The 16033-nt window shown below is 35.9% G+C and overlaps 1 protein-coding gene across 3 annotated transcripts in view; it reads left to right on the forward strand.

Moving 5' to 3' along the window:
* Positions 1-16033, forward strand: part of LOC114653392 (laminin subunit alpha-3-like) — a 403128-nt gene that overhangs the window by 327753 nt on the left and 59342 nt on the right. For all 3 annotated transcript variants that reach the window (XM_051928867.1, XM_051928866.1, XM_028803680.2), the window contains exons 40-41: positions 2310-2393; positions 12130-12360. In XM_051928867.1, the coding sequence (XP_051784827.1) occupies positions 2310-2393; positions 12130-12360 (315 nt within the window). The remainder of the gene's footprint in view (positions 1-2309; positions 2394-12129; positions 12361-16033) is intronic.

A 16033-nucleotide genomic window follows, 5' to 3' on the forward strand; every position in this document is an offset into this window, starting at 1 on the left:
CTATTTACTTCTAACAATCTTCATTTTGTGTTGTTTTAAGAGTTTAAAACTTCATGGTAGTACCATCCATTTACTAAATGCACTTATCCAGAGCAGGTAGTCTTTATCTGATTTACTTCTGTGACTTTTGATGTGCTAAATTTGCAATATTAGGTAGAGTTTACCTGATTTATTTCGATGGGTTTAGAAAATTAGTTGGGGGGGGTTCTTTACCCACTAAACATCTACCTAAAGTACCTAAATAAAGTGGGTATAATTTGCTACCTCAGTTTTTTGGGGTAAACCATACATTTTATTTTTCACAATGTTGATTGTGTATAAAATTCACTGTAGTGTGGTGGCCCTTCTTACCTCTAGTGTATTAGCCCTGTTTTATGTAACTGTTTTAATAATTCCACTACTATTCAATTATCTAGAGATCTAATCTTTGAATATTACTTAACCACAAATAAAAAACAAGCACCAAGGTACATTGCATACTAGATGACGCCTACAGGAGGCAAGAAATAAAAGACTTATGCTCAAAATGCACAAAATTATAATGGATATGCAACACCGATATCCACTGTTCTAATTAAGTGTTGATGACATTGTTTAGTTAACACAGTAATACTAATGGTGACAGGAAGACTTGTAACATAAAGGAAGTAGCACATGAAACAACAAGTTGTAGCAGGCCCAAAATGAACAAAGGAACTTAATCGGAGCTATTACAGGAGAGCCTAAAAAGGCTATATTTATTCATATAACCCCAAATGTGTTAGACACACCAGTTTGCTGTAGTCATATGGGTGGAAGTATATCTGTCTCAGCCGGAGGTACTTTTTCGCTGATGACCAACATTTGTTGGAGGCCTATGGCATTGATATGCAGTGTCTGGGACCCAAGCATTCTAATAGACATGTCTTGATTTGCTGCATTTATAGGGGTGCAGTTCAGCACTGTGGTATTAGCTCCTCAGTATACAGGAACTGGCAGGAGGCATTGTGCCATTCATCACTCTGCTAAGCACAGCTGACCACATGCACCTGAGTATTTGTTTAGATTGAGGAGAGTTGCAGAAGGGTGAAACACATTGAAAAATTAATGAGTATTCAGAAAGGTCTGTTATGCAAAAGGCAAATCCAAAAAAACTAAAGTAGTCATACCAAAATAGGGAAGAAATCAGAAATCAAATCAAAAAAGGTAAAAAAAACTAACTACAAAAAAACAAAAGACCAAATGCACAAAAGAAAATGAAAACCAAAACACTAAGCAAATGTGAAAATTTAAAGTCAAAACCTCAGAATACATTTAACTTTGCTAAGGTCAAAGCATAAACTGATAAATGAGGGGAGCTCTAGATGGGCTATTGGAAAAATGTGAAACACAACGTTTGAGCAAAGACATCATCCAGATTCCGGCAATATCACATGTGCAATAAGGTATGCATAGCAGCAGACATGTACTGTTTAGGAGGGGCCAAAGACAAAACGATATGTAGCTCCTACTGAGCACAGGAAACATCACAGTATTGAAAAGAAAAAAAAAATAGTACAAAAATAAGTGTTTAAAATATATGTGCTGTATATGAAAAGAACAATGCCCAAAGAAAGAACTAAATTTGTAGAAATTAGCTTTGAGTGAGCAGTCTTTTTCTAACGGATTCTTGCTATTTCAGAAAAGTCCAAACATTAAGTCAGCATTATAATGACTTCATGAAATAATAGTCAACATGGATTCTGGAAGAAAACCAAACTGCGAGAAACAAAAATCCCTGTAAACAAAGAAGAAAATACAAAGATAGCATGAAAAGCAAACTTGACTAACTGTCAGACTTAACAGGCAGCATGTTTGCAAATGGTTGCATGCAGAAAAGTCCTTAATGCCTCCTCCAATCTTATCTCCCTTATTATTAAAAGAGATATTAAATAGGCAAGGAAGGAACTTTTGATGTTTGGAAGATGTTTTTCATAATCGTAAAATTATTAGCAAATAGGGAATAGGCTATTTATTTTATTATTTATTATACTATTTCTTAGCAACAAAACTATTATATAGTTTTAAATGCTTCAAACAGTCAATAGCATTTGCTTTAGATCTGTTTTTTTAAAGATGCATAACATTATGGTGCCCATTAATCAGACTTGGTTGGTATAGTATTAATTGTACTACATCTAAATGTAAAATACAGTACATTGCAACAACTATAGTGTACATGGGTTAGTTTAAAAATCTTTAAAAATGTGTCTGCTTAACTAAGGAAGAAAACAATCCCTGCTTGTTAAGGTTTATTATCATTTAATTCAGTACTGTATGTCTTTATTCAGGGCCAGCAGATGACATTAATATACATAGACTCTCACAACCATTCACCAGGCAGGCTTTACCATGGACGAGTTCAGCTAGTGGAGGTAAGGGGTTCTTTCTCTTTTTCTTTTCATTAAATATAACTTTAACAATTACATTTCTTTAATGAAAATGCATTTACTATTATAAATATTAATTTAAACAAGAATTTGAAAAGGATCTGATTCATACCTTGTCAATATCCCAATGGCTAATAGCTCTCCTGTATGTGCAGGAGTAGTGTATATAAATCATATTGGAGGTGTTAGTTTGGGTCAGTTATCGACTAATAAAATCAGACTGTTATGATTTGGATTTTAAACTGTGTTGTAATATAAAATTTGTTTACGTTAGAAGTGGCCTATACAGACAAGGCATCACTTAAAGTTTTTCTTGATTTGATATACGTTAGTAATCCCTGAAGGGAAATTGTCTTCGGAGGTCAGAGTGCATGATCAACCATTGTACAGTACCCCTGGAACAATTTTCAGGTTAAGTGTCTTGCTCAAGGGCTCGGCAGAGTAAGATCCCTTCTGGCAGTAACAGGATTTGAACCAGCAACTTTCCAGATACCAGTGCAGATCTTTATCCTCAGAGCCACTACTCCACTTCAGTGATAATGAAAATGATTTGAGATGTAATAGATTTAAATATTGGCAGCACGGTGGCGCAGTGGTAGCGCTGCTGCCTCGCAGTTAGGAGACCTGGGTTTGCTTCCCGGGTCCTCCCTGCGTGGAGCTTGCATGTTCTCGCCGTGTCTGCGTGGGTTTCCTCCGGGTGCTCCGGTTTCCTCCCACAGTCCAAAGACATGCAGGTTAGGTGCATTGGCGATCCTAAATTGTCCCTAGTGTGTGCTTGGGGGGTGTGTGTGTGTGTGTGTGTGTGCACACCCAGCAGTGGGCTGGCACCCTGCCCAGGGTTTGTTTCCTGCCTTGTTGGCTGTGATTGGCTCCAGCAGACCCCTGTGACCCTGTAGTTAGGATATAACAGGTTGGATAATGGACGGATGGATAGATTTAAATATAGTTATATGTGTACAGGTCATTGACAAAGTTAAAAATGATTAATTATAAAATCAGTTGATTTATGCCTATTCATTGTGGGGCATTTTTGTATTACACATTTTGTGACCCAGTGATATAGGCAGAGATGAGACAGAAACATGCATAAGTAATGGCAACATACATCACCACACCAGTATGAGGAGTTTGGCTAATACTAGAGGACGACAGTTTTTGGCTCTAGAGAGTCCTTTGTAACACTGACTGATTGATGCTCACATGTGCTTGAGTGCCTAATCATGCCACAAAGACCTCTGGGAACATGTGACCCCAATATTTTCAGGTGGCATTTTTGACCCTGGGAGTAACCCTGACTTGGGGCTTAAGAAATATCAAATACCAATCACCAATTAAATATGGAGTTGGGACATGCATAGAGGCGAGTGCTATGTTGGCCAATCAAAATGCTAACATATCATAGCTTCAACAGCCAAGATTAACTGGGGTTTTGTTTGTTTATTGGATGAACAGTATAATTGACCCCTACATCATGGAGGACAAAAAAAAGGGAAACGTGACTGTCACTGACTTTGAGCTTACTGGAATTTATAATTACAAGTGTAAATTATAACTGTAACTGTTTTACTCAGTTGTACCATGTATTAATATGTTAATAACAATATTTTAAAAAGTTGGAGGGTTTTTATTTTTTTTTTGCACTTCATCATGCTTTTGTGTTGTACACAAACGACTCAACCTTGACCGTTCACTGAAACACACTAGTAAGAAACTCCTAAAGAAAACCATGTAGTAAAACATAAAAGTAATAGGCACATAATAAACACTGGGGTTGATGAGACATGAAAAAGAATTGCCTGCCAGAACTCTTATCTCTGTAAAAGTCAGTAGTTAATTAAACCCCAGGATACATAGTACCTTCATTTACAACTGTGAAAAAATATACCCTCTCAAAGTTCAAAATTCATTCAGTTTGAAATTTTAATTTCACAGGCAATGACTGATATGCAATCATGTATACTATGTAAATGAATATCAGTATAATGTAAATGAACATTATCATTATATTCTATATTCACACGCAACAGTAAAATCATGACATAGAACTCACTAGAACAACACTTCATTCAATTCAGTTTAAAAATTATTAACAGATTTAAGGTACTTACACAGATTTAGAAGTGCAAAAAAGTACATAATCATGCAATATGTACATACATATCTAGTTAAATTATATATTATTTGTCTTATTTAATGCCTTTATCAGAGGCAACTTGTATTATCTGGATATTGTATATAGGATTGCTTATAGATGTGTTTTCAGAAATGGTGCAGGTTAAGTGCCTTGCATGTGCTCAGGGTCACAAAGTGACTTAGTGGCAGGGATTCAACCAGAAACTTTGTATTTTAAGTCCAATGTATCAGCCACTACAATAAAAAAAGATTTATTAATTGTGTCTAAAAATGTTAAACAGAAGATTTGTTAATTTGGCAAAATAGGAGGGTAAACATAAATTCCGATTTACAATGCCCCTACAGTAACAAAAAATAAACAAACAAACAAATAAACCTGTGAATCTGGCTAAGTGTTCTCTCTCCTCCTTTTAAAATCGTACAATATATGGCACATGTTGGAGTCATAAATGCATTATAATCATGCATTGGTGTACTGTTGTTTTTGTACCTTCTGATACCAAAGTCCTACAAGCTCTTTGGTGTCTATTTCTTCTCATGTCCAGGTGTAGCTGGTCAGCAGGGAGCATTAGCTTTATGGAGGACCAGGTTCAGTGTTGGGAAATACATTGTGGGAAGATAATGCTGCTTATAGTACCATCTTAAAGCCACAACATCAGCAAAATAACAATAACAAAAAGGAAATAAGGGCACAAGAAATTATTTTATACTTGTTTTAAATCAGTGATTCCCAACTGGTGGGGGTTCGTGTGCTTTATAAAAGGGGTTCGCCAAAAAAATATTGTAATGGCGGAATTTTAAATCTCAAATGTAAAAAATATAACAAAATATTAAATGTAGGCATATATATTCACAATACTATTAATAATACAATAATAAAAATGGGTCAATAAATCAATTAAATGTCAAATTCATGAATATTACCTCAGTCACTTACACATTGCGACAGAAGATTCCATAAATTGTCGAGTCGCAACAGGTAACAATCTGTAACATGATGAGACGCTACGCTGCTGGCGATGCGTGTACATTCTCATATGATCCAGAAACTTCCAATTCAGCAAACCGAGAACCCCAAATGCGCTTGAAAGAACGAGAATAACGTCTGCTGATATAAAAATGCCGCGATCAGGCAAGGGAGAGTACAGTCGAATTGGATCGTACGATGCGCTTAAGAACCACGAGTGATTTTAATAAAATAAATTGGTACTGCATAGTGTGCGTGTAAATATGTTACGATAAAGACTTTTTATTTAAACATGCGCACGTCAAACGTGAAATTGAATAATTATTACTCCGTAATTTTATTATGGATTGATGGTTAAAAACGGGTAGTTTTATCAAGTCTGACAAAAAGCTGGATGAGCAATCAATTGCTTCTTCTTCTACTTCAGTCCCTGATTTGGTACCAACACAGGGTGATGATACTGAAAGTTGTAGTGAGCTACTATCTCTCCAGACTGAAAGCAAGGAAAAAATTGGCGAACATAGTAAGACAAAAGAGAAGAAACAAAAATATGACAGCGACTATTTACGAATGGGTTTGTATTTTACCGGGGATGACTCAGAACCTAAACTGCTTTGTGTAATTTGTAATGAAGTCCTGGCCAACAGCAGTTTAAAACCATCACTTCTTCGTAGACACATTGAAACAAAACATCCAAAGTACAAGGATAAACCTGTAGTATATCGTAATGACTACACAGGGGGTTCGCCAATTTATTCAGGTTTTTTGAAGGGGTTCACAAGGAGAAAAATGTTGAGAATTGCTGTTTTAAATAATCATTTAGTGCAGCCCACAAAAAGCACTGCTGGGAAAACCTCAAGATAAATTTTGGAAAGATAAATGTTACTATAGCAGTTGGGGCTCTTTCCTTCTGTCTCTTTCTCTCTCTCTCTTTCTCTCAGTTCGTGTTACAATTTAGGTAGCCTTGTAAATTTAGTCTGTCATCATTTTTTTGTGAACATTAGATATAGTTTTCTGTTGGTTTTGGCATACAGAGAACCTGATGTTCTAGTTCATTTCTCCTTATATTTCTCATAGAGTAATGATGATTTTATTGTGTTTTGGTGGAGCAACTTTGTTGCTCAATTGCCATGGTGCAATGCTCTGTTGCGGGAGGCATGGTTTGTGGAAGTTTTGCTGCATAACATCACACATGTGACATTTTATAAACTAACATTGCATGTCATGCGAACGCCATGATTATGGTTATTCTCGAAAAGACTTTCATATACATTTAGCAAAGAATCTTTCAGAATTTTGACTTCTGGATAGGCTTTCTCTGAATCCAATTTTTTTGTTTCAGAATTTGGTTTTGATTCTCTGTTTATTGATCTTCTGGTTTAGACCCTTTCTAGTTTAATTCAGCTACTGGTTCCTTTTATTTGAAATGACATGCTATTATCAAAGGATTATTGTGAGCATGGAAGATAACCAGGAGATGATAATGTGAAGCAAGGTACTTTCTCACAGGCCGTTATGGCATAATAGCAAAAGTAAAAGGTAAGAATCTACTATATAATAAAACTCTATTGTTTGTGTGTGAGAGTGTGTCCAGTCCCTCTGAGTAATCTGATTGGTCACTGTGGCTTTTTTCTGATTGGCCAATTTCGCTTTGGTTGCTCAGTCAATTGTGATCAAGAGTGGAAGTGCTGGGCAGGAGAGAGGTTGAGACACACTTCTCTATTTTGCTGCCTGCTCCAGTAAATATAATACAAAAATTCTAGTTAGAAAAATTATATTTTTATTTATTAATTCATTTATATTTGTTTTTTAAAGATATACTAATGTTGCAGGGCCTCTTTCTGAAATGGATGTCTTAGGTATCTCTTTCTGCCAAGTTTAATCTGGATTTTCAACATGAATTCCAGTTGCATAGGCTACTCCACTTATCTCTAGTATGTCTGTATGTGATCTGCTTTGGGCTGACATCCCATTATATGCCAGTTCCTCTCGTGTGTCCACCACTGCTTGGTTAGGTTTTGATTCCCCAATATTTCAAAAAGGAATGGGCTTCACTGGTGTGTTGTCTTGGTAGGGTAATATTTTGCTCTACTTTCCCCTATTGTATTATTAATATGTAGCCTTTGTCAGAATGCCTCAAATCTCACAGACTTACCACTGTTTATAAGGTATTATAGTATATAACTTCTCCCCACCTTCCCTTCTACATGTATAGCCTCAGGCAATTAGGTGTAGTAAAAGACAAGCAGGAGTTAAATTACAATTTAAACAATGTATTATTGATAATATTCATAAATAATAACAATATGCAAAGTACATTTGAATATTAGCAACCATACAACCTGATAAATGGTGAAGTGTAGTTTCAGGCGGTACACAGACTTGTTAGTTACTTAAAATGTATCTAGTTAAGGCGTCATTTGAGGTCAGCTTTCTTCAGAACAGGCTGCATGCCTGTCTCAATATGGCTGCTGAGCTGTGCTTTTCATTCTGTTGTTCTTTTCAGTTCATGGTGTGATGGTCATTCATCAGTTTGGTAAGAGTGAGAGAGGGTGACATAAAGCAAGAAAATTTATGGGTTTTCTGTCCAACCCTACAGCCAATAGGGTGTCATGGTACTTAAAGGCTTTTGATACAAGCCAATTCCAAATAGCCATGCTTAAGACCAATGGGGCAAAGAACATCTTAACAACTGCCATCCCCCAAAACCATATGTTAAGGTAAAGCTTGGCAGTTAGGCAGCCTGGCTTTGTGTGGGAGTTGAGAGACTTCAGAGAAACATTTACCAAAACTTGTTTCAGGCACTTCCCCCAAATCCTGCCGTAAAATTCAAAGAGACTCATTCCTGGTTGTAAACATGAATGTTTTTCACTAATGTAACAGTAATATTACATTACTTTGTCTAAGTTACAAATAAAGACATACAAAATATTTATCAACTTGTATGCAAAATCTCACATCACAACACTCCACCCCGATAAATCTTTTGTACAATGTCTTTATATTATAATTAAACAGTCTTAATTGTTTGAAGAGTCTGTTGAATAACTTGTGCTTTGATTTGCAGTATTTGCTCTCCCAGTGTTAAAAGTTTTGCATGACCATTTGTCCATTACATATCTTCTTTATTTCAAAGACAATCTGAAGAACTTGGATGCGCTCCTGATGACTTGTATCTGCTCCGGGTTGCTTCAACTGTTACTTTAGAATAAATTACAGTCAACTTTGTATTTTATAGGCACATAAGTAAGTCTTAGAGTCATTGCATGCTCATACTTACCCCTGTGTACCCAAATTTATGGGAATAATAATATGTCACTCATTTACACTATATTTCATTTTGAATGCTTAAAGATAAAAGCAGTGCTATCCTTTAGAATTTGGATTTGGGTAGTAAACTGTTGCGTTGCCTGTTCAGATCTTGATGTGTGACCCTGATCTGCTCACTTACCCTGCCTCTGCTATAACAACTATTTAAATTGCACCTCTGTTGTTTTATAGAGATTTAGGATAGTCTTCTATTTATTACATATGCTATTTAACCTGAAACTGAGATTGACTGATTAAGACCCATGCTATCAAATTACACTGTTTTGAAATAGGATCATGGATGAATACTCAAAAGAACAACTGCAGTTTTTGTCTAGGGCAAAGTTCCTATAAGGTCTCCTTTACACAGCACGGTATTTGTTAATATTTTTCTACGATTGCACCAGAATAGCAAAGCAATCTCATTAGGTCAGCTCAGACTCACTAAATGCATTCATCCAGAGTTTCAGTTTATTTGTTGTCTTTTAGTTTTTCAACACTGATAAAATCACTATTGATTTCTGCTATGTGCCTCTATTACAAAACATGTAGATGGGTCCAGTGCCAGCAATCAGACCCACACGCTCTGACATCCCAAAGCTCATACGGTATTTACTAAAAACATTTAAGCAGCAGCTGCAACTGGTAGAGCGTGTTGCACATTGTGAGTTAAAGCATTTAACAGAAGTGCAAGCCAAAAACATGTTGGCTTAAACTTATTATTGGAAGAGATTATAAACACACTTAATGTCTGCTCTTAAGGACTACCAATATGTGAGGACAAATAGGAAACCGTTGTGGAGTCCATTTAGCTAGAGGCATGCGAAAGAGGAACAAAGATAATTGCTGACTCTCATTGAGTTAGTGTTAGTGAATGTGTTGTATGTATTGCATACTGTACATGGGTCTTGCCACTAAGCACCTGTCCTGAGTAGGCTTCTGCATTACTCCTGATGTTTCACCCCAATCCTAAACTGTATTAACCAATTGTTTTTCCTTGTTTTGCAAGCTGCAGGCAATCATTTAATTCATTGTGATGTGCGTTAGTCGAGTATTTTCCCAGGTGCAATCATTGGAGACCCTTGTGGCTGTGGGTTTTTATTCCAACCAATTTTATAATCAATACATCATTATTATTTTTTCTCTCATTGTTTAGTGACCCACCTTTTTATCTCTTATTCCAAGAAATTAAGAAATATATGTATTTTTATGCCCAGATTTGAAATTCTTACATTTCATTTGCCATTTTCTTTTTAATTCAACATTTTCTCTAACGTTTGTTCCGTTAATTGTATCCAAAGGACAGCAATAACAAGAGTATCATATTCACTTGTCTGGTCATTTGTAAAAGAAGTTCTTTAAAACGAATATGGCAGCAAAGTTAATGCTCCCCTTCAGCCTTCAGTGTTGTTTGCTCCAGTGTCTGCACAGAATATTGTTAATTACCATATTTAGATACAATCAAAGGAACAAACTATACATGTGAGGGTAAATTAAAAAGAAAATGGTAAAGAAACCGAAGTTTTTAAAGCTGTGGAAAAAGAATACAGATATTTATGAATTCCATAGAAATATTTAGACTGAGCACGAAAACTACTTCTGTAGCCCATTTCATGGCAGTGTGCTAGATCTTTTTTGCAATTTAAATGGAAGAAATCTTTTCAGTTTTATGATGATCTTTTTATTTTTTATTTATTTTTTCTTAAAGTGGTTGTTTTGCACTTTAAAAATTCTTGCTTAAAAGATCCCTTTAAATATTATCTGTCCTGATTTTTGATTATTTTAACCTACTCAAAAAAGCAGATGTTTCAATATGAATGCATAATTTTGTGTTAATGTCCCCAAGTGACTGAAAAAATGAGTATTTAAGGTTAAAAGTGCGTTGTTTCATAATACTGTAATTTAAGCAGTCTGATTATCCATGATTCAGATTAATTAGTAGGCACAGTGTAGAGTTAAAAAAAAAAGAAAGAAAGAAAATTAAATTTCCTGGAATTTTTGCATATTATGGAGACATTACTGAATTTCACATGACTCACTCCTCTGACATTAATTAATATGAAACCAGAAAAATAATAGTAAAGCAAGTCTATTTGTGCGTGTACGTGTGTTGTGGCTGGTTGCTTGAATCACCAGCTTTGGAGTTCTTCCTGAGTATTTTGGTAGTTAATTATCTAATCTGATTATGGGGTTTCGGTTCTGTTTACCAAACTGAATGGTTCTGATTTTTTTTTTCAAGAAGGTTCAGTCGTGGAGTCTTAAAACTTCCATAGGCTTTTACAGACAACTTTGAATCCGTCAGATAAAGAAGGATTGACTATGCATTATGTGTCTCTCCAAAACCCCTACCTTATGTTGTATTCCAAATTAATATATCAACATATTCAAATTATGATCTAAATATGTCTTGATTGTATGCAGCACCTTTCACATCAATCTCTTTTATAAAGTACTTTACGTATACATCAAATTAGTGTTCTCTACTTAAACATTTTCCATATGTTGCTAAAGTACTGGATTAGAGTGCTTGCATACTCCAACCAATAGAAAAGTTCACTTAACCACAGAATTATCAAAATAAAAAGCATACAGCAAGAGACAAGATGGATGAGAGCTGAGACGAAAACAATCCAAAAGGGACACACATCTTCGCCATTTGTTTGTCCAGTTTGGCAGACTTTTGACAGCTTGTCTCCTTGCTCCTTGTGGTTTGTGAATAATCTTATTTATTTACTTTTCAGCCCTGAGATACGTGAGTGGGTATTTATTTATTTATTTTTAATAAATAGTTTGAAGATCCTTGCCACTTCATCACTTCTTTAAGCTTCCACTGATACACAAATGCATATGGTTTGCAACTACCCTTCTGTATCCAGTTTTCAGTCTCAAGTTTCATCCCCTTGCTTCCCCACATTTTTCTACTTATACATTTTTCCTTACTTAATTTATAATGGATTGATTCGATACAATTGGTTTGAGAACAGATGCCCCCTGGGCCTGGCCACAGGTTCCTTATTTTTTGTTCTTGCTCTCAATTTGAATATGGCAAGGTTTGGATTAGATATTGTTATGGGGTATCATGGCCAAGGGTGATATCCTAGCATTGGGTTTTATTTTATATTAATTCTTGTCAAAATAACTTGTGTTTTCCTTTAAAGTGTTGTCTTTTGAATTTAAAAAAAACGTGATCATCAAAAAAAGTAAAGTTGGGATGAAGGATTTCATTGCTGCTTTTACAAAAAGACTTAATCAAATGATTGCCACAAATTGCTGCTAACCTTTTCTTTGAATGCTTCTTTTGTATTTGTATAGGGGAATTTCCGACATGCTGCTACAAATAGTCCTGTGTCACGGGAAGAGATGATGATGGTGTTAGCCGGCTTGGACGGGTTACGCATTCGAGCTCTTTACTTCACTGAGAGCCAGCGCCTTACCTTGGGAGAGGTGGGGCTTGAAGACGTCAATCCCACAGGAAGTGGTATAGCTGCTCTCAGCGTTGAAGTCTGCAAGTGCCCACCTGAAGTCAGAGGTGATTCTTGCCAGGTATGGAGCTAAGAATGCACATGAAATATTTAGGCTGAACCAAAAAGTTAGCATGTGGTGAAGATACTTCATGCCACACCCTAAAGCTAAATAAGCAAAGTTGTTGTTCCTTTTTAATCTCATTGCACTCTTTATTCTTGTACTGTTTTGAATACATGTCTGAACATATTTGAAGATGTCCTTCATGCAAACATTCAGTGTAATACTATTAATAACTTATTTGTTAGTGTTATAATGGTGCAGGAATAAAAGAAAAAGATAAGGATACCTTTTTAAATTTAACTCCTGGCATCTTATGGTTACAAGCCTGCTGTCCAGTACTAATTTATCAATATTGACAGTGGTATAGAGTTTGCCTATACTTCCAGTTTCAGTCAGAGTTTATGGTTTTCTTTGCACATCTCAAAGATGTGCATATTAGATTAGCAGGAAACTCTAAATTGTTCCATGAGTGAGATTGGATATGTTTCTTTCCATGCCCCTAAAGTTCCTTCAATTGGCTCTGGTCCCAACAACCTAGATATCAATTAAATTGATTCTGTAATGAATAGATATTGAAATTGAGCAGAATTGTAGCACGATGGCCTTGTTGCCACATAACTCCAAAGATCTCAATTTGTGTTCTACATAGTATTTTTATGGGATTTCTTTGACATTTTCAACATATTCAGGATTTGTTGACTGAAGAAATTAATATAATTCCATGTGTTTGAAGGTGTCCAGAAGATGGACTGTTGTCACGTTCTGACAGAGCTGCTTTCTGATTTATTTTCAGTGCATATGACACTGGTCCTGGCTCCCAGCAAGTTTCAGATGGACCATGTGGTTTTAAAAATGAATAGATAGATTTCTGGATATACTGATTATTTAATTTCACATTAGCCAAACACTGCATTCTCATCTTGGTAGTATTCTGCTCTTTGTTGCAGAGCGCTGTCGGATTTATGAGAACATGGTCTTTGTTTTTGCCATGTTTCATGAGGGTACACTGAAGACTGAAATGTCATTTTGTTTTTTTAAACTTTTTGCTGAAGGTGATCTTGTTCAGTGATTCTCAGATTAAGTCCTGGAGGACAAATGTAGCTGAGAGTTTTTACACCATCCATTTTCAAAACCAGTACATCATTCATAACTTTGTATTTTTTATTGTTATTCTAAGACATTCTGGTATATTTGTTTTGCCAAAACATGTAATGCTTAAAGTTTATTTTCTATTTCCTTTTTATTTCCCTCTTATATTTATCTAAATGCTGGCAATACTGAATGTTAATGTTAGGCAATTACTACAGTGCCATATGCATGTGTCTATTCATTTATAATGGGCACACCAAAAATGCTGTGTCGTTATTACTCCCATTTAATGTTCAATGCTGTTTATGCGTCATTGTTAAAAATAAGCATTTGGAAAAAAATTAAAGAGAAACCTGTAATAAAAAAGAGTAAAATAATGTGGAAAAAGAAAAATAAACATTTAAATAGATGGCAAAGAATACATATATGTGTGTATTTCTTAGAAATATTTGTAGGCCAGATCACTGAACAGTGATTTCAGTTGAAATTGCTGAGAATAAAATGCTACGACTGAATCTGAGAACCACAGATCTAGTTGATTAAATTTAAATATTGCTGATTTGAAAATGTTTTAAAGGGGATAAGGTCTGACATTATTTGTCTTATGAAAAGCTGAAACTTCAGTAAGGATGCATAGAGTTTTTTTTTGATATCCACTATGTATGAAAACACAACTTTTACGTGGCTAAGGATCCAGTGGTCTCTCAGTGAATTTTATAAAATCTGCGTAAGTCGCAGTGTGCCACAAGTGTTATTATTGTCCCTCCACTCAGAAACCCAGTCACTAGGATCTTAAAAAGGTGTCTGTCCCTTGGTCTTCTTTTAATGTTCTTTGCCTGGAACACTATCTCAATCTCTGCATAATCTGTAAAAGTTCCATGTTCTACTCCATGCTTCTCCCATATTGATGATTTCCTCACCTTGTCAAGATAGAGCCTAGAAATTAGGTGCAGCAGTATTATTTTAGCCACCTCTACTTAGAATCTCATTCTTTCATCCTCTACCCAGAGTTTGATACAACAGATTAGGACAAAGATGTAGACTAACATTTAGATTAACAGCTTTGTCCAGAGACTTAGTACCCATGGTCCTGTGCAGTATGTTTATTAATACTACACTAATTCATTAGTCAATCTCACTGCCACCTCTACCATTATCATGGATAATGATGAGCAAAAACCACTGCCATGAGTTCAGCGGAATTGTGTGAAATGTTCTGGAGGTTTGGCAAACTCAGCAAAATACAATTAAGTCAATATGGAGGGATAAACTAAACTCATTTTGAGTGGATTATAATGGTACAATGGTCTTTTAAGTGTTCTTAAGGGCTACAGAAGTGTCTGCCAATTATGGTGGACAGATTATTGTGGCCAAAAATGTGACCTGAGCTGTGAGTTAGCAGTGCTAACCACTGCACCACCCTGCCTCGAACAAGAAAAGACGGGGATGGAACTATAACTACAAACACAAGTACAACTGGCAACAAACTAGCATAATTAAAACTATATATATATTTATATGCATAGGTCTGATCACAATTTGATATTTGGGTGATCACCTATCAGGTAACGCTTGTGGTTGGTCAGTCAGTCCACCGTGCTCTCTCAGTTGCGAGAAGCAGATCATAGACACAATACGTATATAGTACCTGCCAAATAATACAAAGAGTGTACGCACTTTTGCTTCACTTTGCGGGGATCAAACCTCGGATGACAGCACCCAAGGCAAAACCTCAGACATTGCTTTTACAGAGTTTCCATGAAGCAGGTAGCACAAACTGATCTTCAAATCCCAGCAGCCAGGTCCATATAAGGGAAGCTGGCATGGGCCAAATGCATGTACAAAACAAAACAAACCTCAAACCCTTTGAAATATTAATAACAGCGAAAGATTTACAAACAGTTCACAAGGCATTTCTGTCTTTTTGATGGAAGAACAAATTGTGAAGCATCTGCACAGATTGATCAGATGCCGCTTCATCTGTTTTTTGACTGTTGGGTGGGTGGGTGGTTGGGCTTTTTAAGGTTTGTTTTGATTAGGCTCCATGCAGCAAGGCATGGCTGCTACAGCTCTATCATTGCACACTGGCCTCATAAAGGATCATATAACACTGTAAAAAAAACAGTTCATCTAAGCCTTCTGCACAGTGAATTTCCAGAAAAAAATATTTGCCGAACAAGGCATATTCGCTGTGAAAGCACTTTGATGAATCTGACCTATCAATACTATTCATGAACAAGACTATGAGGTAGCTGACCCCTTCCACAATCAACAATTTCATGCAACTATTTTTGGAAGAAGACCAAGATTCAGGTTTGATGGTGCTAATTCCCATTACAACCTTACCACACTCAGCAGTGAATTCCTCCAGTGCACACCGGAAATTACAATAAGAACCTCCTAACCTTTTCATTTGGATGTGCTTTCCACAAAAATCATGATCAGGACAGGAAACAAGAAACAGCCTTGGTAGAGTCTAATGCCTGTTTTGAATGATCTTGACTTAATATCAGTTTTGGACATAAAATTTGTCCAAGTCCACAAAAGAAATATAAATGGGATAAACAAAGTCTAATGAACTCTGAAGTATCTGTGCAAGGAT

This window comes from Erpetoichthys calabaricus, chromosome 6 (genome assembly GCF_900747795.2).
Source record: "Erpetoichthys calabaricus chromosome 6, fErpCal1.3, whole genome shotgun sequence".
In the NCBI taxonomy this organism is placed as follows: domain Eukaryota; kingdom Metazoa; phylum Chordata; class Cladistia; order Polypteriformes; family Polypteridae; genus Erpetoichthys; species Erpetoichthys calabaricus.